General features: G+C 38.9%; 5 protein-coding genes across 5 annotated transcripts; 2 read left to right on the top strand and 3 right to left on the bottom strand.

The window, feature by feature from the left end:
* Positions 1-3,705: 3,705 nt before the first annotated feature.
* On the top strand, positions 3,706-5,245 carry LOC129245372 (actin-like protein 6B). Its single transcript, XM_054883489.1, has 2 exons — positions 3,706-4,016; positions 4,080-5,245. Exons 1-2 carry the CDS (start codon positions 3,815-3,817, stop codon positions 5,156-5,158), a joined length of 1,281 nt encoding a protein of 426 aa, XP_054739464.1. The 5' UTR covers positions 3,706-3,814; the 3' UTR covers positions 5,159-5,245.
* Positions 5,246-5,394: 149 nt separating this feature from the next.
* Positions 5,395-6,593, bottom strand: LOC129245373 (S-methyl-5'-thioadenosine phosphorylase-like). The gene is made up of 2 exons (XM_054883491.1): positions 6,390-6,593; positions 5,395-6,332 (listed from the first exon to the last, which is right to left on the bottom strand). The coding sequence occupies exons 1-2, from the start codon at positions 6,471-6,473 to the stop codon at positions 5,517-5,519; spliced, it is 900 nt and encodes a 299-aa protein (XP_054739466.1). The 5' UTR covers positions 6,474-6,593; the 3' UTR covers positions 5,395-5,516.
* A 3,291-nt stretch (positions 6,594-9,884) lies between these two features.
* On the bottom strand, positions 9,885-11,337 carry LOC129245952 (S-methyl-5'-thioadenosine phosphorylase). The gene is made up of 3 exons (XM_054884408.1): positions 11,283-11,337; positions 10,443-11,222; positions 9,885-10,347 (listed from the first exon to the last, which is right to left on the bottom strand). Exons 1-3 carry the CDS (start codon positions 11,331-11,333, stop codon positions 10,309-10,311), a joined length of 870 nt encoding a protein of 289 aa, XP_054740383.1. The 5' UTR covers positions 11,334-11,337; the 3' UTR covers positions 9,885-10,308.
* A 2,651-nt stretch (positions 11,338-13,988) lies between these two features.
* On the bottom strand, positions 13,989-17,195 carry LOC129246480 (elongator complex protein 2). The gene is made up of 6 exons (XM_054885335.1): positions 16,897-17,195; positions 16,038-16,830; positions 15,375-15,941; positions 14,977-15,283; positions 14,402-14,908; positions 13,989-14,316 (listed from the first exon to the last, which is right to left on the bottom strand). The coding sequence occupies exons 1-6, from the start codon at positions 17,044-17,046 to the stop codon at positions 14,151-14,153; spliced, it is 2,490 nt and encodes an 829-aa protein (XP_054741310.1). The 5' UTR covers positions 17,047-17,195; the 3' UTR covers positions 13,989-14,150.
* Positions 17,196-18,163: 968 nt separating this feature from the next.
* On the top strand, positions 18,164-27,010 carry LOC129246479 (condensin complex subunit 3). Its single transcript, XM_054885334.1, has 14 exons — positions 18,164-18,492; positions 18,551-18,727; positions 18,791-19,407; positions 19,469-19,669; positions 19,778-20,015; positions 20,088-20,381; positions 20,450-20,581; positions 20,655-20,851; positions 20,905-21,197; positions 21,261-21,640; positions 21,701-21,811; positions 21,901-22,833; positions 22,904-23,071; positions 25,322-27,010. Exons 1-14 carry the CDS (start codon positions 18,289-18,291, stop codon positions 26,654-26,656), a joined length of 5,280 nt encoding a protein of 1,759 aa, XP_054741309.1. The 5' UTR covers positions 18,164-18,288; the 3' UTR covers positions 26,657-27,010.
* The last annotated feature ends 486 nt before the right edge of the window (positions 27,011-27,496 follow it).

Genomic DNA, 27,496 nt, shown 5'->3' with positions numbered 1-27,496 from the left:
TGACAAACATACAAAATGACAGCCCATTGCTTCACAGATGATGACTTAAAATATCGGTCAGTTCATAAGTTCGTGCGTATTTTACCCATAATTTCAGTTTTGTACGATTACGCGGAATATAACGGAACTATTTATATTTTCTTTGATATATTGTGCATCCAACAAGTGATTTTAATCACGGATAGAACCACGTGTTGTTAAAAAATAAAATGGAACCTTCAAACGCGTATAAGAGGCATATTTTGTATTTTTTTTATAAAAGTAGTAAAAATGCAACAACTGCTGCTGCAGAAATAAACACTGTTCACGGAGAGGATAGCGTGAGTGTAAGGACTGCGCAAAAGTGGATTTGAAAATTCCGAAGTGGTAACTACGACGTGGAGGATGCCCCGCGCGCTGTTCGTCCTGAAGTCTTTAACTCCGACGCCTTGCTCGAACTCGTGTAAGCTGAGCCAAGTTTGACAGTCGATATGATAGCTCAGAGGGTAAATTCATCGCATGGAACAGTTTACAGGCACCTGGATCAGTTGGGAAAGGTTTCAAAGCTGGGAAAATGGGTTGCAACGGCTTGAAAATGAAAGTTTTTTGAACCGTATCGTTACTGGTGATGAAAAATGGGTTCTTTACAATAATCCTGTTCGCAAACGCCAATGGTTAGATAAAGATGAAACACCAGAACCGACCCCTAGAGATGGCCTTCACCCCAAGAAGATTCTCCTGTGCTATTTGGTGGGATATGGCCGGTATTGTTTATTATAAACTTCTGGAACCAAACCAGACGATAACTGCTTGTCATTATTTCCATCAGCTATCAAACCTGAATGAGGCACTTAAAAAAATCGACCGTTTTTAGTGAATAGACGCAAAGTTTTGTTTCACCACGGCAACGCAAGACCTCATACCGCAAGGCAAACATTAAGCAAACTGAACGAGCTCGGATGGGAGCTAATGCCACATCCACCATACTCTCCGGATATTGCACCTTTTGATTAGTGGATTTCAACCCCATATGAGTAACAAGAACTACTCCTCAAAAGAAGCTATAAAAAGAGATATCGAAGCGTATTTTGGCTCCAAGGACAAACAATTTTTGGAGCAGGGAATTAAAAATTTGCGTAAACGTTGGGAAGACATTGTAAATAATGAAGGAAAATATATTATTGATTAATAAATACTTTAAACATCTTTTTTATTAATTTTAAAACCACCTTTGCTGATCTGACATATAAGCATAGGTGCACGCGCATATAAAATTAAATAAAGCAAGTTGTGTGGCCATTAATTGTGATTTTTATTTTGCAATCCAGTGACCGAACTCAGAGGAATTATTATGAGTTTTTTTCTATTTTTCAGTTTCGTTTTCTCTGATACTCAACACTAGCTTATCAAGCGTAATACCTATAAAAGTTTTCCCTGCCAACTTGAAATGGAAAATAAAAAGAAAGTATTTATTTATTAAATACTACTTTCAAGTTAAATTATGTTTATTTATTGGTTTAAGCGTAAAATAAAGTTCAAATCAAATGAAGTTATTGGCCCAAGTTTCCATATTTTCAAACAAAATGTTCGGCGCGAAATAACTTCGGCATTATTTCCATAGATAATTTATTGCGGCAGCTAATCAGCCGAGTAGCAAAAACAGGCAAGTAGCAATGCTGTTGTTGTAGAGTGCGGCAAACACAACGCATTTGCAATTGTATTATCATCGTTATATTTCACCACTTCAAGCTCTACGCAATCTATTTTTACCGTTTTTTTCGTTCCAATTACTTCTTTGCTTTTCCCAAAATCCTTTTTCGTCTGTATTTATTATACATTTGTTGCTTGCGCTTTTATTTCCGACTAATATTTATTTCTTAACTTTGCATATACTCTCATTTTTCTTAATCGTCTCTGTTTTAAGTTTTTTTAAATGTGATTTGATAATATTTGATTTCCCACACCAAGTTTTCTTAGTGTTATTTAAAAGTATATATGTCTTTAATATTGTCTATTTTGAAGTGAAAACTTCTTTAGAATCGTTGGGAGTGATTTGAGACTCGATGAAACGAAAAAGCGACACTCTTGGCTACGAAGCGTTATATGTTGATATACGTATATGTGTGTGGCTGCGTACTGCTGAGCCACACTAGTATAGTGAGTATTGTAGTATGTATACTACACTCTCTATTACTTGCTTTGGTGTTTAGTTCAAGCGTCATACGTATGTATGTTTGTATGTATGCTAGTACGTATGCGTGCGCGCCTGCGTATTACGGAGCCACGGTGAGCGAGAAGGCATTATGTATACCTATACTACACTACCTAATACCTGCTTAGACCAAGCGTCCTACGAATGTTTGTGTGTATGTTAGTACGTCTGTGTAATATACGCGTTACGACGCTCATAATAGCAACCGCGTGTGCTGTATTGCGTCCGTATTTTTATATTCGTAAATATTTTCATTTTTAAATATTTACCGCAATTGCAGGCGGTGTTGCAATATACCACAATCAAAATGACGGTGCTCGTATTGTAACTCCACAGATAGAACTGAATGCACAGCAACTAGAATCACTGTCTGTTCAGCTCTCTAAAGTGGGAGAAATATGTGCATGCGAAACCAGATTGAGCAATGGAAAAACAGTTTTAATTGTGGCAATTTATATTTCACCGAATCAATCAATAAATAGCATCACGGAATTCATTCACGAAAATTTAATAAAGTATACACCAGAAGTATCGCGGATACTTAGAAAAGACTACGATAAAGTTCCAATGATTTTAAGTGGCGATTTTAACGTAAATTTTGCATTGGACACAGCGGTTCCTTCAATTGACTTTCTCAATACAACATTCAATTTAAAAATGTGTAACAATCGCACTGAATCGACAACACGATCAAAAACAACAACTGAGGCGGTATTTCAAAGATATGTTGACAACATCGAAAAAAGCATTTGTATCATATTTTAGCTATCATAAGCCACTCGTATCATTTGTTGAAATTGAAAACATTGAGGATGAATAATAATAAAATGAAGAAAGTAAAATATGAACTTTATAGCAATATTATAATGAACCTATAATTATCCCGCTCCTAATGCTGCTTTCGTCTCATTCTCTCTCAGTTTGTTTTACGGAAGGTTTCACTTCTATCGCGTCTAACCGTTAGACTGGTATTTTTTTTCAATGGATGCTTTTATTTCTAACTGGTGTTCTTGGGCGGCCGCCGTAGCCGAATGGATCGGTGCGTGACTAACATTCGGAATTCACAGAGAGAACGTTGGTTCGAATCTCGGTGAAAGCAAAATAAAAAAAAAACGTTTTTCTAAAAGCGGTCGCCCCTCGGCAGGCAATAGCAAACCTCCGAGTGTATTTCTTCTATGAAAAAGTTCCTCATAAAAATATCAGCCGTTCGGAATCGGCTTAAAACTGTAGGTCCCTCCATTTGTGGAATAACATCAAGACGCACACCACAAACAGAAGGAGGAGCTCGGCCAAACACCCAAAAAGGGTGTACGCGCCAATTTTATATATACATATACCTATATTCCTATCATATTCGCCTCATGATAAAAGGCTGAGGCTTACTGAGTTTTATTTTCATTCTTATTTATTTCAGTGGCACCACTAATATTCAGTCTGTCCAGAAAAGCCTGTTTTTGTAATTTTATGTGGCAACATTCTACAATTTAAAACTTTGCAGCACTAATAGATGTCAAATGTCAAAAAATTAAATGTCAAAAATAAGTGGACGCCAAACGCCGGTGATTTGAGAAAAATTGCAAATACGGATAGAAAAAGTTTATAAATACACTCGAATATTTCAAAATGAGTGCGGGCAATATGTTATATGGCGGTGATGAAATCGGTGCACTTGTTTTCGACCCCGGTCATCACTCTTTGCGCGTGGGTTACGCACAAGAGGATACCCCAAAGGCAGAGATTCCCTCTGTAGTTGGGGTAGCACCTTCTGCATCGGATACAAATATGGATATGGAAACAAAATCGGACAACAATATAACGCAGAATAGTAAGCCTGTGCAGTAGGCATCATATTATAGTTCTATTTCATCAACTCAAAATTATTTCACAGATGCAGACACCCGCAAATATTATGTGGATACTACATATGTGAATGTACCGCGAACACAAATGGAGATACAAACCTATATGAAAGATGGTATGATCGACAACTGGGATTTGTTCGAAAAAGTTATTGACTACACCTATGCCAAGGTCATACAATCAGAACCCGAGTATCACCCTGTATTGTTTTCAGAAGCCTCATGGAATGTGCGCAACAATCGCGAAAAATTGACTGAACTTATGTTCGAAAAATATAATGTGCCAGCTTTCTATTTGGTAAAAAATGCAGTTTTGGCAGCATTCTCGAGCGGTCGTGCAACTGCATTGGTAGTAGATAGCGGCGCAACTCATACTTCCGCAGTGCCCGTGCACGAGGGTTATGTTCTTTCTCAGGCAGTTGTAAAATCACCACTCGGTGGTGACTACCTATCAATGCAGTGTCGGCAGCACCTTGAAAAACAGGGTATTGATTTATCGCCCGCATACAAAATCGCGTCAAAAGATGTGGTTAAAGAACGTGATACTGCTCGTTTCACGCTGCGAAAATTACCCGAAAACTTAACTCAGTCTTGGCAGAATTATATGCTTAAATCACTTTTGCAAGATTTTCAAATGAATATATTACAAGTATTGGAGAATCCATATGACGAACGCGTGGCTGCACAAATACCGAGCGTACACTATGAATTCCCCAATGGTTACCATCAGGAATTCGGTTCAGAGCGCTTCAAGTTGGCAGAAAGTTTATTTGATCATGCCATGCTCGGAGCAGGTCAATTGGCTTCCACAAGCGTAGGTATGTGTGATGCAGATGTGCGATTATCGCTTTTCGGCTCTGTCGTAGTAACTGGCGGCAATACGCTATTGCAAGGATTTCCAGAGCGGCTTAATCGTGACTTACAGCTCCGTGCACCATCCAACACACGTTTGAAAATGATTTCCGCGAACGGTAGTGTGGAGCGTCGTTTTGGCGCTTGGATCGGTGGATCGATTTTGGCTAGTATTGGTACATTCCAACAAATGTGGATCTCGTCGCAAGAGTATGAAGAGTCTGGCAAAGGTCAAGTGGAACGAAAATGCCCATAAATGACGAATGTATGGACACGATATCAAGCCAATAACTATTTTATATTCAAAGATAAATACTAAAATTAATGTTATAAATTAAAACTATCACTATTTTTTTATTTTTAGACTGCTGAATGAGTAGAATTTTAAATAGCAAATGAGAAAAGTTACCATAAGTATTTTTTGAGAGTATATTTATTTCAAATTTCTTAGTGAAATTTGAATGCAGTTAATTTTATTTCGAATAATCTGCATTATTTTATTTTACTATACCAAAAATTTTTGTTTGCAGTATTTAAATGGAGATTTAGGTACTCATAGTTGTCCATACTTCACTTTTTTTGACGCTCGGTTTGAAAGTGCAAGGTTTTTACAATTACTTTAAAGCCTGATTGTTATCCTTCACCAAATCTTTTGCTTTCTGAATTTCTTCGGTCCAATCCTGCTGCGCTATCAACTTCACTGCTTCTTTCATTATGTTTTTCACCTTATCGACATTGCTAGCGAATGTATCCACTACTTGCTTTACACTTACAGCTTCTTGGCCTTCACGCCAACTATCGTAGTCGGTAGCAATTGCCACTCCAGCATATAGAAGAGCCGCCTCTTTAGCCAGTACCACCTCAGGTACAATGGTCATATTAATTAAATCGCCACCCCACATTCCAAACATTTTACTTTCGGCTTTTGACGAGTAGCGCGGACCCTCAATACACACCATTGTGGCATGGTCATGAGCGGTGTAATTGAGTTTTTTAGCTGCAGCTATCAACACTTGCCGCGTGGCTTCATTGAAACAAGGCGACATGGGTAAATGACAAACGCCAGGTGGACTGCCCGGTTTGCCGTCTGTGAAGGTTCCAATACGCTGGGTGGTACGGTCGATTATGTCATCGGGTATAACCAAGTCACCTCTCATATACTCTTTTCGCAGCGAGCCGCATGCTGAGGACACAAGCACATGCGTGCAACCGGCCTCTTTGAGCGCCCATATATTGGCACGATAAGGGACATTAGTTGGCATTATGTTGTGCTTACGGCCGTGCCTCGCAAGCAGCACACATCGGACGCCGCTTATTGTACCTTCAACAAGTACATCCGCAGGATTGCCAAATGGTGTAGTAACGGTTTTTTCTTGCCGCCCTTCTAGGATATCAGGATCATCCAAGCCACTTCCGCCAATTATACCAACCTTGGAGAACGAAACATTTCAATTTTTCCGGTAAATAATTTCAGAACATCGCCTTACTTTGATCATGCAACTACAGAAGCCTTCCTGAAGTTTTGTATTTGGAGTTACTGGTCCTGCAACTCTTTCACAACACGCCGCCATGATTATGTTTTGCTTTTCCTAAAAAAAATTGTGTACTCCGAAATTTTAAAATTTATTTTGTTAAAATTTCTTAACATATAGTTTCCAAATATTTTAAAAAGTAAATATTACACAACGACATTTCATCAATAAGTTTTTACGATTTTAAGAATAACAGGTTCGAAACCAGAAGGTATAAAAAATTAAAATATCTTTGATGGGAAAAAATAAATCATAGATAGCATATAAATGAGTAATCAGTTCCGAAGGTCCAATAACGAACATATATTGATAATTGGCAACTTTGAAGAAAGTTTTTACTTATTTATGTATATACTAGCGAAAATCTATATTAATTAATTGAATTAAGCCGAAAAATACTGTGTGTTTTTTATAAAAATTCTCGCTCATGAATAGTAATGAAAGAAGTTTTGAATAGTAATAGCAATTAAAAACCGTTTTATGTGATTTACTTTATTACTATTTTTATTGTAATGCTCTTTGGTGTACAATATTCTTCGTTTTTCCATGCGCTGCTGAATAAATGAACAATACCGATGGCTTACCAACTCTTGAGCATGAAATATAAAGTTGGACATGAGAAAAACATGGGTATTCTAAATCAATAAAATCATGAATCAAATTAATCATGAATTTGGATGTTATTGTTTGATAAACCATTTGAGTCAATCACCTTAATTGTCTCTCACAATTTTATCAGCCCCAAAAGAAGTCATTTGAAATGATGAATCATATGTTTGAGTGTTTTCCAAAAAAATCTTTGATTCTGGAGTTTCACCTGAGACCAATGAATTCAGCGGTTCTGGTGGTGGATTTAAAGTCGGTAATTTAACTTGGCCGCCTGCACAGCACATGCCAGGTGTTTCAAACTCGAATTTTAATGCATGACAATATTGACAGATCGTATTCATTGTGCCAATATTCACCGAGTTAAGCATACTATCCTCAAGCACAGGATTGTGTTGAAACGCAACACTATGTAAATTAATATTATTTAGATTGATTTGCCTTGCTTCTTGATTTCGTATTCTTTGATTTTTACGTCTTGCATTTTGACGATATTTTTCCATTCGCAATCTATTCGTGGCTCTTTGTTCAGCAGATGAATGAGCTGAACGTGACCTTGCTTGACGGTCTCGACAATTTTTAAGACGATTTTCATGTTGTTCGTTTGTTTCATTTGCTCTTGAATTTCTCCTGTTTTGTGTTTCTACAGAACGACGCCCAATATTTTGTCTACGCCTTGCCATTTTTGTTTCTACAATTGTTTACTGAAAAGAACGTGTGAAGAATAGTGTTTATTAGAGCTGAAGCAAACTGTATGTATTCGGTACTGAGTAACGGGTGCACTCTCTAGTACCGAGTAACGAAACGTTACCCACGAATATATTTCGTTACTCGCATTTTTTGTAGTATGAGTTCAGTTCACGTAGGTAATAAGTTTATACGTGTATAAAAACGTTTGCTGATGTACGTTTGTTTGCGCATTCGCGTATAGCGCGCGCTCATTTCTTTCAGAAGGCGAATGGCAGACACTGTCAGAAATAATAAAAATTCTGAAGCCATTCAAATTCGCTGAGCGCAAAGTAACGGGACCACGATAGGCGCCATCTCATTATTCTTTCCATCATGACGAGTTACGTGATTTTAGCTCCAGTATGGCCAGATTACCATTTTCGTAACTTGATTTAGCATTTTTTTTTTTTTGTTATTTAGTCTCGGAGTTTTAGTTCTTTCTTCATGACATTTTTCTAGCTGTTCTAATTAAAATGTCATGTTTATAATTTTGTAAAATATACATTTTTTAAAAATTATTTAAATAATTCACTCAGTTTTATTTAGCTTTACTTTTTTTTAACATCTGGTGGCATTGCCCGCGATTGCAGGTGTTGTTGGTGTTCTTCTGCTTTCGGCAGTCAAATCTCTCTCTCGCTACTGCAGTGTTGCCTAGCTTTGGATATAAAACGCACTAAAATGCCCATTCAAAGAAAATAACCCAACAAATTTTTATTGAATCACTTAAAGAACTTTGTATGCGTGACAAATTGTCTTTACAATGTGCGTTTTTTTAAATAATTGTGTTATGCTTATGTACATACAATTTAATTTATGAGTTTTTTTTTAAGCGAGACTCTTTAGTTAAGGGAACGACTTTTTTGCTATATTTGAGGTTATGTAACTAGATAAGGTACTCTTTTTGTAAAAATGTCAGTATGGTTTTTTTAGTATTTTCTGGTAGTTTGTTGCTTATTTTTATAATGAATACACCTCTTGATGCCCTATGTCCCACTAAGGATTGATGGCCGGAAGAAACGATTACACCTCTATGGTTTTAATCCGTATTCAATAAATTCAAACTTATTTTAAAATGTGTAAAAAGTTTTCAATCTTAAGAAGAGTTGAGAGAGGGGCATTTAATACTTTTGGATAACCTTAAATGGAGCCAAAAATTAAATTTGCACTTTCAAATTATCAAATTTTATAAGAGTAAAAAAATTTTCATTAGCACTAAAATCTTCTCAGAGTGACCTTTTTTAACCTTTTTTGTTTAATAATATAGTTTGTTTTTTAACTTAAAGTTTCGGTAGCTTTAAATTAAAAAAAAGAAACAAACACGAAACTTGAAAATTTTCGCATTTTCGGTATAAAAAAGCACTAAATTTATTGCGAAGAGCAAATGGTTGGCAATACTGCACAACTCAGCAAACGTGACGTCACGTACGCTCTGATGGGCGCAAGGCGAATTTATTAAGGTGACAGCATTCACCCAGCTGAATTTTTCGCAGTAGGTATGGCTTACGTCAAAATGATATGCTTTGTTTGTATGTATTGGTATGTTTACATTTGCCTACTGATTTTGACGTGATGCTTGCACCAAACGCAACAACAAATGCATGTAGGGTTGAATTCTGATGTCCCCCAATTTGGGTCGAACGAAAAATCCCACTTTGACCCATTTAGAGTGCTCCAATCGAGTCCAAATGTATGACCGACCCCCACTAACTTTGGACGGCCGATCCACCCATGCCAGTGGCACACCCCGTGGAACTCCCCTGGGGGGTTCCCCATACAACCATTTCAAAATATTCCATCATGCAGCTATGTATTCAGGTGCAAATGACTTTTTTGCGTGAATCTGATATAAAATAAGTTCTATTTACTCTTCTTAAATTTATATAAACTTTTCCAGGCGAAGTAAAAAAACTGACATATTTTTGCTTCAACCGTATATTTGTGAGTACACAGGTAATACGTGCGGTACAAAAAATATGTGCGGCAAATAGCAAAAACACACTCCCTTAACCGACGCACCGCACACACACGCGTTATCGGATTTCAACCAAACTTCACAGAAACCTTTGCCAAAGCAAAGCGTTGCTGAGATTACCCCGGACAAACGCACACTTTTTTCGGCTTAATTTTTATATATATGGATGAAGGTATGTACATATGCATATATACAAACATTCTTGTAAGCTTCAGTAAAGGAATACAATTGGCAATTATGTAAAAATGTTGAATGTTACATTAGCAACTAGTTCATTGATAAATGCACTCTGGTGAAAGACATTCTGACTTAATAAAACGAGGTTGCATGTTTGGAGGTTTGATGCTGCTATTGGGATTTTTTCTGTTTTTCTCCTTCCTCCTTCGCTTCTTCTTCGTCGGCATGCCGTTTGGGTGCCGGTGCTAAGTCGTATAGTAAGGAAATAGAATGCAATTTAGGCAACATCGCTCTTTTATTGTTTGAGTCATTTGCTTTGGAGCCGGAAATTAGTGGTCGTCTACGTTGAATGATTTCGCATGTAATTTGGTTGCTCAGTTGTAAAAATCGTCACATTGCACCATTCATCGTGTTTTTGCAAACACATTCCTGTTTAAGAAGGAATTCAAATTAAATATATATATATATATATCTATATGTATGTATACTATGCACACAATATTTTAAAGTAAGCAATTCACTACCTTTGCATCCAAAATATCTTCTGTCCAATCTTCTTTGGCTATATTCTGCACCGCTTTCACTAGTATGTTCTTAACTTTCAAGACATTTTCGGCAAAGGTCTTTAATACATCTTGCACATTAACACCTTCACAACCCATGCGCCAACAGTCGTAATCGGTGGCAATTGCCACAGAACCGTATAAAAGACCAGCCTCCTTTGCCAATACAACCTCTGGGCAGGTGGTCATATTTATGAGATCACCACCCCATTGACGGAACATATTACTTTCAGAGCGAGACGAGAAACGAGGTCCTTCAATTGTAACAATAGTAGCCTTTTCGTGTACATTATAATCCAATTCTTTAGCGCTGGCAACGAGTAACGTACGCACGCGTTCACTGAATGATGGGAACATACTCAAATGACAAACGCCGCGCGGACTATCTGCACCCCCATCATAGAATGTTTGTGCACGTTTTGTGGTGCGATCAATGAAATCATTTGGTACAACTAAGTCCCCTGGATGAATGTCTTCACGCAATGACCCACAAGCCGTCGATACTATCAAATGTGTGCAGCCCACTTGCCGCATGGCCCAGATGTTGGCGCGATAATTCACATTCGTTGGCATAATGTTGTGCTTGCGACCATGACGTGCCAACAGCACACACTTAACTCCACCAATTTCACCTTCGATCAATACGTCGGAGGGACTACCAAAAGGTGTGCTGACTTCCGTCTGCTTGCGGTTTTCCAAAATATCTGGGTCATCAAGACCACTACCACCAATGATACCAATCTGTGGAACGAATACATATTTTACCTCACAAAAACTATGCTTGGTGTGTTTGTTACTTACTTTAACGGGTATTGGTTCCAAATTAACGTCCTTGCACTTAATATGTATCATTGTTCTGAGAAGTTCCGCTCACAGTGGCTAAAACGTGAAAAGTGTATACCAAAAATTTTATTTCGGCGTATGCTCGTACATGTATATTTTTGACATATGTAGCGGTTAAGGTCAGTAACAGAATGAGATAAGCCGACAGATAACAAACAAAAAATGTTGTTGTAAAGAGTTGCGTGAAGGAAAATAAGTGTACAACAAACAGAGGCGACGCAACACGGAAATTAGGGGCACACCATACAGTGTATCAACTCTTCATGCTATGTTCCCACGTAATTCGCGCTCCCATTCGTAATTTGCACTCCCATTCAAAATTCACTTCACAATACACAGTCTTATGGTGCTCACACTCACCAACGTAAACGTACGCTCGAACGCCCCTATCAGTTGACACGATGAAACAACGATATACCGATATACGATACTAGGGAACGAGACGGTGGTCAATGTTCATTTACATGGGGTTCTCATTAGTTTCATCGTTTCAACTGAGTGTGAGCACCATTAAGAGCGAGATATCTTATTGGTAAGTAATTCAATGTCAATTACCTTACGAATTAAGAAAAAATCGTTGTCTTCCCCAATTATTATCGGAAGCTTGTCGAAATAAGCTGTCTAACCCAAACATAACAGTAAACCAAAACAAAGAAACAAAGGTAACAAATGTTGAATAATAACCAGAAAAGCCTAACTTTTAGAAACAAAAAAAGAGATTTTTATAAAATTCATATTTTGCTGAGAAAGTTGCTGAACACCTCAAGAATTGTGGACGAGATCAAATTGTCTCCTGAGGAACCGTGAAGTAGCAATTGCACAATCAAAGAACTATCAAGTTAGCATTAACTTCTAAAAGTTTAGCTTAGAAGGAAGTAATTCCTTTGAAAAGTACTATATATATTAACTTGAGAGCATTTTTACAAAACTTGAAACTTTATGGGACTTTCTGCCAGCGCGCTGATGAATAATATGAGTAATAATAAAAAGCAAAGAACAATAACTAGGACGAGAGCTGCCAAAGGGAATTACGAATGTGTCGTGGAAATAAAGTAATTCGCGAATTACGTGTGTGAGAACATAGCATTATAAAGGGTGTTTTTTAAGAGCTTGAGAGCTTAAAATGAAAATACTTAATAAGTCTATAGACCGATAATTTGTGTCACAACTGTAACAAAGTCGTCCATTGTCGCGTGCTCATTGTTTGAAAGATCTCCCAAAGAATAATTCAAAATTTGTATAATTTTTCTACCTAGTTAACACGAACGAAGAATTTTTAGTGGCTGAAAATCTAACAATACCATCAAGAATTAAGGCGAATTGTGTACTGGGTGGCGTCTTCCGAAACTTACTTCATTTTTCGTGATTGTGACAAGTCTGACGTCAGGTTCCTTTCCATAACAAAACAAACAAAAGCAGGAGAAATTATGTATATGCTTGTGAAAATTCAGTGAATGGCTTGTGATTTGTGAAATTTAGACTAAACAAACTAATAAAAACGAAATGCCGCGTGATAAATTGTGAAAGCACAAATTAATATAGTCTCCAAATACAGTAAACGCAATGCGGATGACGCTCTGGCAAGAATGTGCGTGTGTGTATGTACATATAATTCTTGTGTTTGGTAGTTTCTATTGCTTTCGCCTACTCTTCCTCTTCACAAACAAGTAATTTCCCTTCCTTTTGTTTATTTATTCATGGGCTCTGACGACACGTTGAATTTGGAAGGCGCAACCTGGTATTCTATCATCCTTGGCAGTATATAATACCATTATGTTAATGAACAAATTACAAATTTCCCTGTCTGTTGCTATCTTTCTTTAGTTCCTGCACTTGCGAAATGAACAAATAAATGACAATGTATGCAAATATCAGCTGTTTATGGCTATGATACCAATAATAGACGCAAGTAAATATCGTTATGGTTAAGACTACGGTTAAGTATGTGGTATTATAGTATTTACATATTTAATTAGAATATTACTAAACTTCACTCAGAAAAATAAAATTTTCGTACCGGTGTATGTTTTTGGTATAATTTCATACATTTTTACAACCTTAATATAAAGGGTTTTCCAATACCAGGTGTTAGGTGTTAACCAGGAGAGATGATTAACGATTTGACGTTTCCACGACAGTCAAGGACTGTCACTCCAGCAGCATTCCCCGTATGTAAGTATGGGGAATGTTTATGCTGCTACAACAACAACAACAATTAACGATTTGAATCGTTATGGAAAATTTCATGAAAAGGATATTGTCCTGTAAGCGTGGTCGTGGTAGTCATTTACCCGATGTTATTTTCCACTATTAACGGCATACCTTCCTCTTTATAATGAAATAATCATCCGACCATTTATATTAAAAAATAGCATTTTTCTTTGATTATCAAAATAACACCTCTTATTAGAAAACCCTTTATATAAACTGTAGATGGATAGCATTAAAAAAACCAAGAGAAGTTAGAAATTATAAAAATAGATAAATTGGGTCAACTCAAATGCACCCATATCTTTTCGATATTTTGTACAATGTATTTCACAACCAAAGAAAAAAAACCTCCATATATCACGAAATACATATATTTGCTTTTAACCATCAAACCAGACGCAACGGACCCATTGTGCTAGGTGTATAGCACTGCCACAATTATTACAGCGCGAATACACTCGATAACAGATTTGCATATTTTATTATTATTTTTTATATACAATAAATATTAAAATTGAGCTGAAATAAAAGAGTATCAATAATCAAAAAATGCATGTTATGTATTACAAATATATGTACATGTTTTTCTTTTTACATTAATATTGACGCCTTTTGTTATTTTGGCCTTTTTTGCTTAGTACATTTAAATATTCTAACGAAATAATCATCACCACAACTCGCTAGCAGAAAAACGTCAGAAGTACGGTCAGTGCTATTACCCAATGGCTGGAATTGTAAACGATTCACTGCAGAATCATGCGCCTTCTCGAGCATAAGTTTGCTGTAAATGCAAAGAAACTCCGAAAATCGCAAATGCATCTATAGTATTTCTAGCCTAAATATAATTTCGATAATTTCACACTTACGTTGCATCTATGACTTGTAACTGTTTTCCTTCTTCCGCGCTATTTAATTCCTGTAGCTGTTGCAGTAAAATATCACCATTCAAAAAGCCTACAGCAAGCTGATAGACGCCAACAGTCACAAAATCTGGCGCAAAAGCAACAGACATAACTGGATTCATGTATGTTTGCTTAAGACTTACAGACCATTCATCCGTATCACCAATAGATTTTGCCCATACAGCCAGAACTCCATCTCGTCCACCGGTCAAAAAGTATTTACCGTCGTGTGACCAATCGCAATCCCAAATAATACGAGTGTGCGCCGACGTTTTTGCTGTAGATCCTGTTTTGAATCGATAATGTGGTTGGCTGTTGGTATTTATGAACTCTTCATCACGTTCGAATAGTGCCCAAGTGCGATCGCGTGAAACTGAAAGCAACAGACGGCCGTTGGGCGAGAAGCGCATCTGAGTTACGGTAAGTTTATGAGCAGCAAGTTTTTGAATTTGTTTCCACGTTGTAGTATCCCTGGAAATCGCAATAAGCATTTTATTTTACAAATATATCCATTGTAATCCAAATATATTTACTATTACCAAAGTATTATTTGCGCATGCGTCTCGTTCGTAGCGCGGCAAGCAGAAGCAAGCACTTTGCCGTCTGGTGTAGCAGCTAAGGCGTAAATTTCGAATCCATGGCCGTAAAGTTTTTGCATTTCCGGCCAGAGAGTGTTTTGCATAAGTGTCTCCTCTTGAGGTGGCGCATCTAGTGTGACTGGTACGAAATAATTTTCGGGATATTCGTCTTTAATATGCTTTAATTGCACCGCGGATTCGATGTCTGCACCGAAAACAGCTTTATTTGAAAGACCGAGAGAAGGCACAGAGGCACCTGTTGGTAGATCTAAGGGGGGGGAAAATTATAATTCAGCACAAGAAGGCAGCATATAAAAAATATTTATAATTAAATTGAAGTTGTATAAAGAAAAACTTACTTTCTTGCAAAGTATCACCATCGGCATCATTTTGAGTGCGTGTAATACGCCTGAAGTTTTCATTGAAATTCGCCGAAGCCTGGAATGTGCGCACTATCTTTTCTTCTGCGCCACTGGCAAACTTGTAGCGTGATAGTACTGCAAGTGCCTGCATATCGTAACCGTGTACTTGAGGGCGCGCCAATTCATGCCAGGTAACTTCCTCAACTTTCTCGTCGTTAGAGCGCCGCCATGGTACATGGATGCGGGTCGTTTGATCGGCTGACACGCTAAGCAGGTACTCCCCATTTGGTGCCCATGCCAAATCACGTACTTTATCAAAATGTCCACCCACTATAACGCCAGGTGTCCAAACATTTTCGTTATCCGACGATTGATGCCATATATGGAAACCTCCTTGATAACTGTGGCCAAATATAGATTTGCCATCACTAGAGAATTTACCGCCATAAAATCCCAATGAATTGCCCCCCACCTCACCGACGCGCACTTGTTCCATCCATACATTATCGGTAAGTGCCCAAATTATAATCGATTTATCAATGGAAATGGAAAGCAAGCGTATACCTGTAAAGCATATATATATATTTGAAAAAGTATAAATGGATAAGGTAAGTGCAAGCTAATGATAAGTTACAATAATTAAAAAATATATCTAGTTACCATATTCATTCGATTTATGCCAGTTGACACCATACACCCAGCCCTCGTGTCCGTAAAGCACCGACTCTAAGGTTATCGCACACCAATTGCCAGCACTTAAGTGCACAATTTTTTCCTCCACTCGTACTTCAGTTTCATCATTGCCCATTGTATTACAAATATTATGGTTTTCTCCTGCTTGTTCTTCTGTGCGCCTTGATATCCGCCACAAGCGTATAAAATTGTCTTGTGCTGCGCTTGCTAGTAATAAATCATCTCCATCTTCAATAAAGTCCAATGCACGTACCCAATCTTCGTGCCCGGTCAAATTATGTACCATCCGGAAGGGGTCTGGATCAGTGCTTTTCGATTTTAATGGGTTATTTTGTGCCCATATAACAACATTACCCTTCTCATTTCCATACGCCAAAAGCAGTTGCTCGCTGCTTGGCAAACGAGACACTTTAAGTCCAAAAACGTAACTATTAATATTACATATCGCTTGAATTAATTCTACACCCAAAGTATTGAACGTCCACAAGGAAACTATCTGCTCAGCAGCTGTAGCAATTAGCCACTTATTACTACTCAAGTAGATGCTAGACATGTTTGTAACTGGACTCTTGTGCTGAAGGGGTTCGAAATGACCACCCTCACATAGCCTATCGAATTGCCATATGTATGCATAACAATCATCAGAGCCGGAAATGAAGTATGTCTCAGGAGCAGAGGGTGACAAGCGCAGCCAATGAACTGTGTTGACCCGACTTTCATGACCGATATAAGTGCTAATGATTTTGGCCGAACCATTATGCTATTTGGATAGATGAGTAAAGTGTTTTTAATTTTACTTTAATTTTGTTAAGGCAATTATACTTACATTCGGATCCAGCACAGCAACGGAATGATGTGCTCCGAATACAATCAGTCCATTGTCACCCCAATCAGCGCAATGTGGCGTAGGATTGCAACCGGCAGATTCATAAATCGTGTAATCAGATTTATTTTTCAGGATGTTGGAATCCGTCATTTTAGGTAGTACTTATAGTGGGTCCTTTTTTGCGGTTTAAGTCACTTATAACGGTTTCGATTTATAAAATACTAGGTAAAAGCTGTAAAAATCCCTCCCGATCACACGTTTATGAATTTACTGATTCTGCTTTAAATCTTCTATTGCTATTCTTTGGTGTGATAAAATACAGTGTTGGTAAACTGTATATGCATCTAAGGCCTATATTATTGCATTTACACAGGTTTAATGCCAAACAATAAGTTCAAAGGAAGGACTGGCCTTCTCTTTTCTAAGGATTTAAGATTAATCAGTAATGAACGAGGAAAAGGGTCAGAGAGTCAGTAAAAAGGAAAAGGGCCAGAGAAGCAAAGAGCGCAAAGTATTTCACGAAAACCTTTTGAGCGCGCTCTCTCCAAGCTATGTTGTTGATGGAACGACACCAAATAAGGGCAACATCATCCAAATGGGACAGCTCGAAAGAGATGTTTAGAAATTTAAAGGTATACGGATTTAAAAACTCTTCAGTATTTTTCCTGACAAAGCTAAGTATAATCAATATGGCTATTAAAGGAAAGTTTGGTATCAAAAATAATACCTAGCTTCTTACATTATTTGATTGCCTGAAGCATACACCTAGAAAATCTATAGAAGGAAATGAAACGATTGGCTGACCTAATACCACAATTAAAATTGGTTAAAGTAATGAACATTTAGAACAATAAGCATTTGTGTGTATATATGAATGACGAAGATTGATGTAAATAATAAATACCTTGATCATGTGCATGCATTATTTTTTTGGGTTGTGACCCTGACGCCGTATCCCAAGTCGCCATAAGTATATCACCATATTTTGATGATATTACAGATTCTAATAAAAATTGATTCGACTTAAACTATTTTGTGAAAATAATTCACGGATTGAATTAAGTGGTCTCTAAATTGTTAAGTTCTGTTTGAATAGAGGCTTAAATATTTACAAAAATTAAACTTAAATATATAGTTTTTTCTTTCCCGATGATCCGATTACTTAATGACTTTTCTTTAAATGCAACCCTTCCGACAGCATTTTTAATTTCCATAATGTGGCAATGCTGCAAAAAACGACGCTGCCTATGAAAATTTTAACGGAACACTTATCAAGCTGTATGTGGAAATCAGAAATTTTTGCAGCGAATTGTTTTTATACATATTGTGCATAAAAGTGGAATAAAAACAATAATTGATTAACGCAATCGTAGTATACTCAATTGTTTAAAAATGGGACGGAAACGAAAAATACCAATTGCTGATGAAGAAAAAGAAAATACAGTTGCTAAAAGTCAGCGCGGTGGTGGCGGTGGCGTCACTGCCAGCAAATCGATGTTGTTGCATGGCCCCATGTATACAATAATGTCCAATGTGCAATTAAACGAAACCTGTCACAAAAAATACATAAAGGAATTAAAGCAACTGTACGCCAAGGTGAGTCAACAACATTTAATGTTTACGTGCCTTAGTTCTTATTACTTTTATTTGGCAGATGGATCACGACGCCTTCATGTTTACATTCATAAAAATGATAAAAACAGCTATGGTGGCGGATGAGGGTAATGAGTACGCGGTAACAACATTATTATTTTGTTCTAAATTTGTGAGTTCATATGATGGCGATGATACTCATCCATTGTTGATTGACATTTGCAAGTGGCTACTTACAGTAAGCGCTATCAAACTGAGTTAAAATAAAAAAAGTCTGAATCAAATTTATTTTACTTTATAGACTATCTCGCGTAATCCACATATACGTTATCGCATTTGTCAATTTGTTAACATGATACTGAAAGCACTGGGGCAAGAGGCAGCGCTGGATGATGCCATTTGCGACCGCATAATGGAATACATGCTGCATCGGCTGCATGATACTTCGCCGAATGTGCGCGTACAAGCAATATTGGCAATGCAACGCTTACAAGTGCCAGACAATCCAGATGATCCCGTGTTGCGCGCATATCAATTTCATCTGTGTTCAGATCCATCATCCCGTGTGCGTCAGGCGGTAATCACTTGTATGGGCCGTAACTACCATACAATTCCGTACATACTGGATCGATTATGGGACGTTGACGAAAAAGTTCGTCGGCACACTTATTTACATATGAGTAGTTATCCGGTGCGTTCTTACAAAGTATCACAGCGGCTGACCTTATTGCAACAGGGTCTTAATGATCGTTCGGAAGCGGTGCGAAAGGTGGTAGTAACGATAATGCTGCAACAATGGATTGAGTCCTATCAAAAAGATCTTATTGCTCTAATATCGGCATTGAAGCTAGATTCGAGTGAATCGGAAATAGATCGATTTCGCAAAGTGGCAAAGCAAACACTTAAGGAGATATTTAAGTAAATAATTAATATTGGCTTAGCAATATATATTTCAAAATCGATTTATTTCATTTTATAGACGACAGAACAGAGAAGATTTACTGGCTTGTGTACCATTAGAGAAGGATGCTGAAATGCACAGTTGTGTGCCATATGAAAAACTATCAATGGAAATTGCATTGTACTGGCAATGTTTGACTGAGTTTTTGCAAGCGGAACTAGCAGAAGAATTTGATTTAATTGTGCCAGAATTGAGCACATTCTGTACATACGTAGAAAAGTGAGCATAAATAATATTTGCAAAGTAATCGTAAATTGAATATGAAAATTTAAATTATGAAGTATGTAATATTTGTTCGATGACTCTCTTTCACTTCTCTAAACACAGGTTCTGTCAATTGCAAAAACCGGATATGGATAAATTTGAGCTAATGGAATTCCAGTATAAACTGCTTTCCCTAATGGAAATACTGTATACATTCGACTTGGGTGACGAGATCGGGCGTGGCAATTTACAAAAACTACTTGCATATCTTTTGAAAACCTTTCGCCTTGATGAGAAGGTCATCGAAGTGATTGTGCGTTGCGCCGAAAATTTGATAACTGATCAAAATGCGCGTATACAAGTGAGCACACTTTTGCTTTTTTAATCCTTCATATATTTTATTTTATTTATTTTTTTTTGTCTGATTGAATAGCTATTTGTGGAAATCATACAAGATATTTGCGGCTTGAATAGCAAACAAAATGATCTATTGCATGATCGAACATTAATCAGCGAATTATTAGCGAGTTCTTCTAATGCGGATTTGAATTTGAAGTTGTCATCGCTTAAAGTCAAAATTCTCGATTTGGAGGAGCAAGAAATGAATTTTGTGCAACGTAAAGATTATATGCGCGCACAACAACTAACCGAGGAGAAGCTTGTTACTACCGAAGAGTATACGAATTTGTTGCAACCACTTTTGGATAATCATCCAAATGCGGAAATGGTGCGTTGTTATAAATACGATTTATTTTTGGTTGGCTTTTAAAATGTGTAAGTCTTCATTACTTTCAGCTTAAACGGCCGCTCCAATTACGCAAAACTCTGAAACCGGAAAGCATTTTAAAGAGTTTGCAAATTACCTTCTACATGGTTGTTTCACCTAAAGTGCGTTCCCTTAACCCCAGCATATTAAAACTGTACAATGTGAGCATTGAAAGTTGCATTCCTTGGAAAAAAAACATTAACAAATTTTTTTTCTTCATATGCGTTTTTACAGGACTTCATTTGTCGGCATCTTGCCTCAAATCAAATTGCGATTCGTGATTGGGCTTTGAAATGCGGTACTGCCTGCAGTATGCTATATGAGGCGTTGGGAAAAGATGTTTTCGAAGAATTGTATGCGCAGTTTTTTAAAAATCACAATATTCGCATATGGGAAACCTCGATAACGTGTATTTTCGAACTGCTGGACAGGTAAGCATAATAATCTTAATATCAAAGATATTTCAACATATTTTCCAATTAAGATATGGTTTGGATAATTTCGCGAAACAAGAAGAGCAAAATAAATCGAAGAAAAGTGGTCGACAACTTTACAACACATTAGAATTTTTGGATAGCGAAGATGATTCAAATGTTCTAAGCGCAGGACAAGGCGTAGATGTTATCTATATGATGTCGCATTTTCTAGATACCTGCGATGATACTTGCATTATTAGTGCAATAATTATTGGCTTCTGCCGCCTCATATTGCGTGGCTACATCAAGTCCAGCGATATCATTGAAAAACTGCTTTTGCGATATTTCAATCCAAGTACAGGTATTGTGGGAGTTTTATCGTTTTTTTTTTAATTATAGTTACTCTAATTTTCTTGTTTTGCAGATTCGAATGTAAATCAAATTTTGGGTGTTTTTCTTGAAAATTTGATACAGCGCAAAAAACATGGTTTGCTACAGCCTTGCCTGCTACCCATGATTTCAACAGTACTGGGTGCACCTTACGAGAATCCTCTGCATGATATACGGCCTGAAACCATAACGCGTTTTATCATAGATTCCACACGGCTGGAAAGTTCGTCAATAACTGACGGTTGCATACACAACAAGATCGCGCTAACTTTCCTGCAAGAGATGCTTAACAATTTGACTAACAAAGAGTTGTGCAAACTCTTAGCGAAAGAGCTGATCACGCTAGAGTTGAATGTAATGCAGAACGAACAGTTGAAGCGTGAAATGAAGGAGTGCGCTGATAAGTTGATAAAGGTAAAATTGGAGTAATAAACTATAAGATGCTTTATTTCTAAATCGAATTGTTTCATTTAGGCTGATTTCGATCCAAAGACTGTCAAGCACATTATAGATTTCAAAGATTTAGTTGATGGCAATTACAACCCAGCACGCAAGACTATAGCGAATGATTCAGAGGGTGAAGAGGTATGTTTTTGTATAACTTTTAATAATAATAAATTAAGTAATAAATTAAAATAATAAATTATTTTTCCAATAAATCGTTTAAAAATCAGGATAGCAATGATGAAACAGAGAATGACGCGAAAGATGATGACGACAATGCCACAGTGACCACTGCACGCAGTAAAACATCAGTCAGTGAAACTGTAGATGAGCCCACGCAACAGCCACCGCCACAACCACCTCCCGACGCAATCAACACTGCAGAAGAGACAATTCCTTCATCGCAGGGAGTTTCTGCGTCCGCTGCAAAAACCCAAACTGCCACATCAGCTCCTGACGCAGAAAAGCCTGCTTCTGCAACAGCCGATGGTGCCATAATAACCAAGGATATATCACCTACGGCACGTGTGCCCACCACCTATGGCCGTGAGAATCGGGTGGGACATCGTTATCTGCGTAAATCGCTTAATTCCACACGTGGATCCGACACCGAAATTGGAGAAGGCCCACCACGCTCTCCGAAAATTCGTATTGAGGCGCGAATTGATTCAGACAAAAAATCGGAGCAACCAGCACGTGAAGAACGTCAAGTACGCAATACACGTGTAAGGAGAAATTTACGTTATGCCGAAAAAAACAATTATGCTGAAGAAGAGGTTGTTGAAATGGCTAAAGGAGTGACACAAGAGCGTAATAAACGACGTGCAAATCTGCCAACAATAGTTGTGGATGCAGCTCCTGAAGTGAATACGTCACCCAAACAAAATTTAAATCCAAACAGCAGTGCTAGTGCTCCTACTCAAGAGACTTTGACCCAAAACGTCTCTAGTTCTGCTAAGCGGCAATCGAAGGAACCAACTAAAGAGCAATCAAGTGATAAATCTTTGGAAAAAGCGATTGAACCTAATCGAGGGGAACCCAGAGAGCAAGCGAAATTGTGTGCAAAGGAGCAAGAGCAAGTAAAAGTAACGCCCGCGAAGGCAACCAGGCTGCCGGTGCGGTCGTCGGCTAGGAAAACCGCAAGACCTATTGATGCAGATGAGGTAATAAATGAGTTTGCGAATAATTAGGCAGTCAGTTATTAAAAAACATTATGTATTTTTTTTTCACCAGCTCAATACATCCGATGTTATACCGGCTTCACCACCGGCGGTAATGTCACCACGTACAGTAGTTCGACGTCAGCGTCGTGCCGGTGGTGGTGATATATCAGTTTCGACCTTAGCTGTACCTACGTTCCGGGCAACACGCAGTCATTCAGCTCAGTCAACACCCACCCAAGTGAGTACCAGACGTCGAGGATTACAGCTTTAGATAATCCAGTGCATTTACTAACCATTTCAACACCAAATCTACTACCGCCTTCGCCTTCACCTTCGCCTCCGCCTCCGCCAGTGCCACCAACACCACCACCACCCATTTATCGCATACGTCACTTGTTATATGGCTTGCCTATTTGCACCTAAATATAATTTTATTTATTCTTTCGTACATTTGTATAAACTTTGTCTCTGTATATAAAATATATACTTACGTTCATAAAATACCCCATAAAAATACTACTGACTTGGATGCGTTAATGTGTGTGCACGGTGGTGAGAGAGGGTGGCTGGCTGATTGCAATCGGATTTGGGAGTTTTTTTGTGTTTATTTAAATAATCTTTTGTTTATTTTTAATTATTTTTGGCGATTTCCTTAGAGGTAAAGTTCCTTGTTTTAGTATGTATGTATATATGTATAATAGGCGCGTACACCCTTTTTGGGTGTTTGGCCGAGCTCCTCCTCCTATTTGTGGTGTGCGTCTTGATGTTGTTCCACAAATGGAGGGTCCTACGGTTTCAAGCCGACTCCGAACCGCAGATATTTTTATGAGGAGCTTTTTCATGGGAGAAATACACTCGGAGGTTTGCCATTGCCTGCCAAGGGGCGATCGCTATTAGAAAAATGTTTTTCGTCATTTTGGTGTTTCACCGAGATGCGAACCGACGTTCTCTCTGTGAATTCCGAATGGTAGTCACGCACCAACCCATTCGCCCACGTCATATTAATTTTCATGAGAACTCGTCTAAAGCTTGGATGTTTTAAATATTAGTTAGGGGAAAAAGAAATCCATTATTAATTTAATTTTTTTTTTTTGCACGAATGGTTTAAAATTGTTTTATGGTCGATCTTTATTTCAATTGATGCTTCGTGCGGCAATTCGTCTCACGCTATTTAGAGTGTTTCACGTGCTTCAATTCGTCTCAGGCATTTGAATTCGTGTCACGCGTTTGGATTCGTCTCACGCGTTTGAATTCGTCTCACGCCTTTGAATTCGTCTCACGCGTTTGATTTCGTCTCACGCGTTTGAATTCGTGTCACACGTTTGGATTCATCTCACGCGTTTGAATTCGTGTTATGCGTTTCAACTCGTGTTATGCGTTTCAACTCGTCTTCCGCGCTTCAACTCGTCTTCCGCGCTTCAATTCGTCTACCGCACTTTAACTCGTCCCCGCGCTTCAACTCGTCTTCCGTGCTTTAACTCGTCCCCGCGCTTCAACTCGTCCCCGCGCTTCAACTCGTCCCCGCGCTTCAACTCGCCCCCGCGCTTCAACTCGTCTCCCGCGCTTCAACTCATCTCCCGCGCTTCAACTCGCCCCCGCGCTTCAACTTGTCTCCCGCGCTTCAACTCGTCTCCCGCGCTTCAACTCGTCTTCCGCGCTTCAACTCGTCTTCCGCACTTTAACTCGTCCCCGCGCTTCAACTCGTCTTCCGTGCTTTAACTCGTCCCCGCGCTTCAACTCGTCCCCGCGCTTCAACTCGCCCCCGCGCTTCAACTCGTCTCCCACGCTTCACCTCATCTCCCGCGCTTCAACTCGCCCCCGCGCTTCAACTCGTCTCCCGCGCTTCAACTTTTCTCTCGCGCTTCAACTCGTCTTCCGCGCTTCAACTCGTCTTTCGTGCTTTAACTCGTCCCCGCGCTTCAACTCGTCTTCCGCGCTTCAACTCGTGTCCCGCGCTTCAACTCATCTCCCGCGCTACAACTCGTCTTCCGCACTTTAACTCGTCCCGCGCTTCAACTCGTGTCCCGCGCTTCAACTCATCCCCCGCGCTACAACTCGTCTCCTGCGCTTCAACTTTTCTCCCGCGCTTCAACTCGTCTTCCGCGCTTCAACTCGCCTTCCGCGCTTTAACTCGTGTCTCACACGCTTTATAGGTTATAGGCTAGGTTGGGGCAGAATGATTGCCCAAGGAGTGGGCACATTTGAACGAAAAAAAAAGAATTCGTCCTTTGTGAACAAAAAAAAAAAAAAAAATTGGAATTGTATACATTTTTTAAACTGAGTAGCTATCTGAAGAAAAATCCAATATTCAACTTTTGTCGCCAGATTAAAAGATGTCCGTCACTCTGGTGTATTAAACCAATTTTAGTCTTTAAAATAAATGAAATAATTAACTATTCCGTAAGCTTTCGACATTTGCTTTTTATTTTTATTTTACCTAACACAAATACCACAACTTAAAAGTTTAATAAGTCATAACAAATTTTAGGATTCCGATGCCTTAACTAGCAGCGAAGAAGAAGTCAGAACTGAGGCTTCAACCAAAGCAACCACCAAAGCTTCGAAACCACACACAAGTTTAAAACGAGGCTATCACTCTACACCTGAACCCGTTGGAATAGCTTCAGCTGGAGAGATGGCTGCTTCGCCGCGTTTAGAATCGCCGCTTGTCAAGCGCCTCCGTGCTGGAACACCACGGAAAACTCGGAATAGGACTTCCATGCCAGAGGTGTCATCGGAAACAGCTGAAATTGGCGAGGAAGTGGTAGAACAACAACACACACGAGGCCGTCCGCGTACACGTTCGGGGAGATCAGCTGGCCTTGAGAAAAATAGCGAAACGGTAAGGCGATCTACACGAGCGAAATTAAGTGAGCCGGATGAAATGAAATCGGTTACACGCACATCTTCCTCTAACCGCGCTGTATCGGAAACACGTGCCCGCTCTGCTTCACGTACTCGTTCCGTTACACGAACCGACTCTGCTTCACGTAGTCGTTCTTCTACACGTGCCCGCTCCGCTACACGTCCCGCTACGCTTGCGCAAGAACATGATAATATCGACTCTGTTCGATCTGCTACGCATGCCCCCTCCACTTCACGCGCTCGTTCTGCTACACGGCGCGCCTTGTTTGCGCGAGCACATGATGATGATGCACAAAGTGTTGGTACCGCCCAACGAACGAGATCTGCTACACGTACCAGTGCTGTTTTTGGCAGACGCACTAGATCTAACACAAGAAGTGCACCCGCTACACGCGCAGTAGGTGTCTCTGGCACCAGATCCGCCTCACGCGCTGATTTGGACACCCAAAACAAATCTGCTCTGGGTGCTAACATTCAGACTGCAATTAATACTGACAAGTCCACCTTAGAAGTTACTCAGCCTCGGCGTTCACTGCGCGAAAAGTCCGCTACAAACGCAGCAGAGTCGGCGAAAGATGTAGCGAAGCCAAGCACGTCCAAAATTCAACGGCAGTCGAGTAGAATACCAGTACTCGCTTCAAACAGAAAATTGGCCACAGTGATGAAAACACGACACGCCCAGCAAGTTTCTTTGTCGTCGTTGGCGTTGGTGCCGAAGGCGATAGTGTCCGACTCGAGCAGCGGCGGCAATAGTAGTTCGAGCACTGAACAGGCGCTTAAGACTTTGGGTGAGGCTGCATTGCGCCGACGTGAACTTAAAACCAAAATGACACGCATCAATTTGGTGAAACGCGACAAAGGCCATCCGGTGCCGATGGATTTGGCGAGGCCGTCGCGTCTACGAGCGCCAGTTCAAAATATGGCATCTACTTCGAATTTGAGGTTGAGGAAACGTTAAGTGAAGAACGCTTATGGCGTGCGCGGAATTTTTACGAAACGATATATTTATTAACTTATACATAGCCGCATTTACATACATACACACAAATATTTTTATATTGTGATTATGATTGGAAATTGTGCAAACTTATAACGATATTTTGCTCGACAGTTTTTAGTATAATTACTATATGTATTTTAACATTCTGCACACACACTTACATCCATACACACATACATATACATATATATCGTTCTATTTTTATAAACTTTCAATGGCACGCGATTGAGGAATATATAAATTCGTTATAAATTTACAACCAATTTTATCCAAAATATAAATTTTACGAAACAATATATTTTGAAAAATTATTATCGACTTTTATGTATTACCACGGTTTAGCCTTCTCCTAAATAAAATAAAATTTGAATTTAATTCAAAAAAATTATGGGGTAACTTATTTTTTAAATTCTGCTTTAACTTGGGTGGTTGAATATGGACCCATGAAACATGCTGTTTCGGCAGGTTGGGTCCAGAGGAAGAGGGGTGTTAGATGAAACCCAGTGGGGTATGTGAAAAAGTGGTTAGTGTCGTGCGGGGTGCCTTCACATGCAGGACATATGTTTGGTATGTCGGGGTCGATTCAGGATAGGTAGGAGTTGAACCTGCTACAATATCCAGAACGTAATTGTGCCAAGATTACGCGGGACTCTCGAGGAAGCTGGAGCTCTTCGTCTGCGATAGGTGGTGGTTGGACTCCGATAACGGCATTCGGGGGTCGGGAGCTTAGGAAGGTGGTAAGGGTCTCCCGATGAATGTCGTTAATTGCCTGTTTGTATACTGTCTGATCCTGGAGTG

Source organism: Anastrepha obliqua, chromosome 4 (genome assembly GCF_027943255.1).
Source record: "Anastrepha obliqua isolate idAnaObli1 chromosome 4, idAnaObli1_1.0, whole genome shotgun sequence".
Classification (NCBI taxonomy): domain Eukaryota; kingdom Metazoa; phylum Arthropoda; class Insecta; order Diptera; family Tephritidae; genus Anastrepha; species Anastrepha obliqua.
Note: the sequence above shows the minus strand (reverse complement) of the source record. Positions and strands in the feature narration are given on the sequence as shown.

Coding starts and splice junctions, on each gene's coding strand:
- LOC129245952 (XM_054884408.1), bottom strand. CDS start 11,333: ATGATACATATTAAGTGCAAGGACGTTAATTTGGAACCAATACCCGTT. Junction 11,223..11,282: donor TGGAACCAATACCCGTTAAA/GTAAGTAACAAA, acceptor TTCGTTCCACAG/ATTGGTATCATTGGTGGTAG. Junction 10,348..10,442: donor AAGATATTTTGGATGCAAAG/GTAGTGAATTGC, acceptor CTTCTTAAACAG/GAATGTGTTTGCAAAAACAC.
- LOC129245373 (XM_054883491.1), bottom strand. CDS start 6,473: ATGGCGGCGTGTTGTGAAAGAGTTGCAGGACCAGTAACTCCAAATACA. Junction 6,333..6,389: donor TCTGTAGTTGCATGATCAAA/GTAAGGCGATGT, acceptor TCGTTCTCCAAG/GTTGGTATAATTGGCGGAAG.
- LOC129245372 (XM_054883489.1), top strand. CDS start 3,815: ATGAGTGCGGGCAATATGTTATATGGCGGTGATGAAATCGGTGCACTT. Junction 4,017..4,079: donor CAACAATATAACGCAGAATA/GTAAGCCTGTGC, acceptor ATTATTTCACAG/ATGCAGACACCCGCAAATAT.
- LOC129246479 (XM_054885334.1), top strand. CDS start 18,289: ATGGGACGGAAACGAAAAATACCAATTGCTGATGAAGAAAAAGAAAAT. Junction 18,728..18,790: donor TTTGCAAGTGGCTACTTACA/GTAAGCGCTATC, acceptor TTTACTTTATAG/ACTATCTCGCGTAATCCACA. Junction 20,016..20,087: donor ATCAAAATGCGCGTATACAA/GTGAGCACACTT, acceptor CTGATTGAATAG/CTATTTGTGGAAATCATACA.
- LOC129246480 (XM_054885335.1), bottom strand. CDS start 17,046: ATGACGGATTCCAACATCCTGAAAAATAAATCTGATTACACGATTTAT. Junction 15,942..16,037: donor GCATAAATCGAATGAATATG/GTAACTAGATAT, acceptor TATGCTTTACAG/GTATACGCTTGCTTTCCATT. Junction 14,317..14,401: donor TTACAAGTCATAGATGCAAC/GTAAGTGTGAAA, acceptor TTGCATTTACAG/CAAACTTATGCTCGAGAAGG.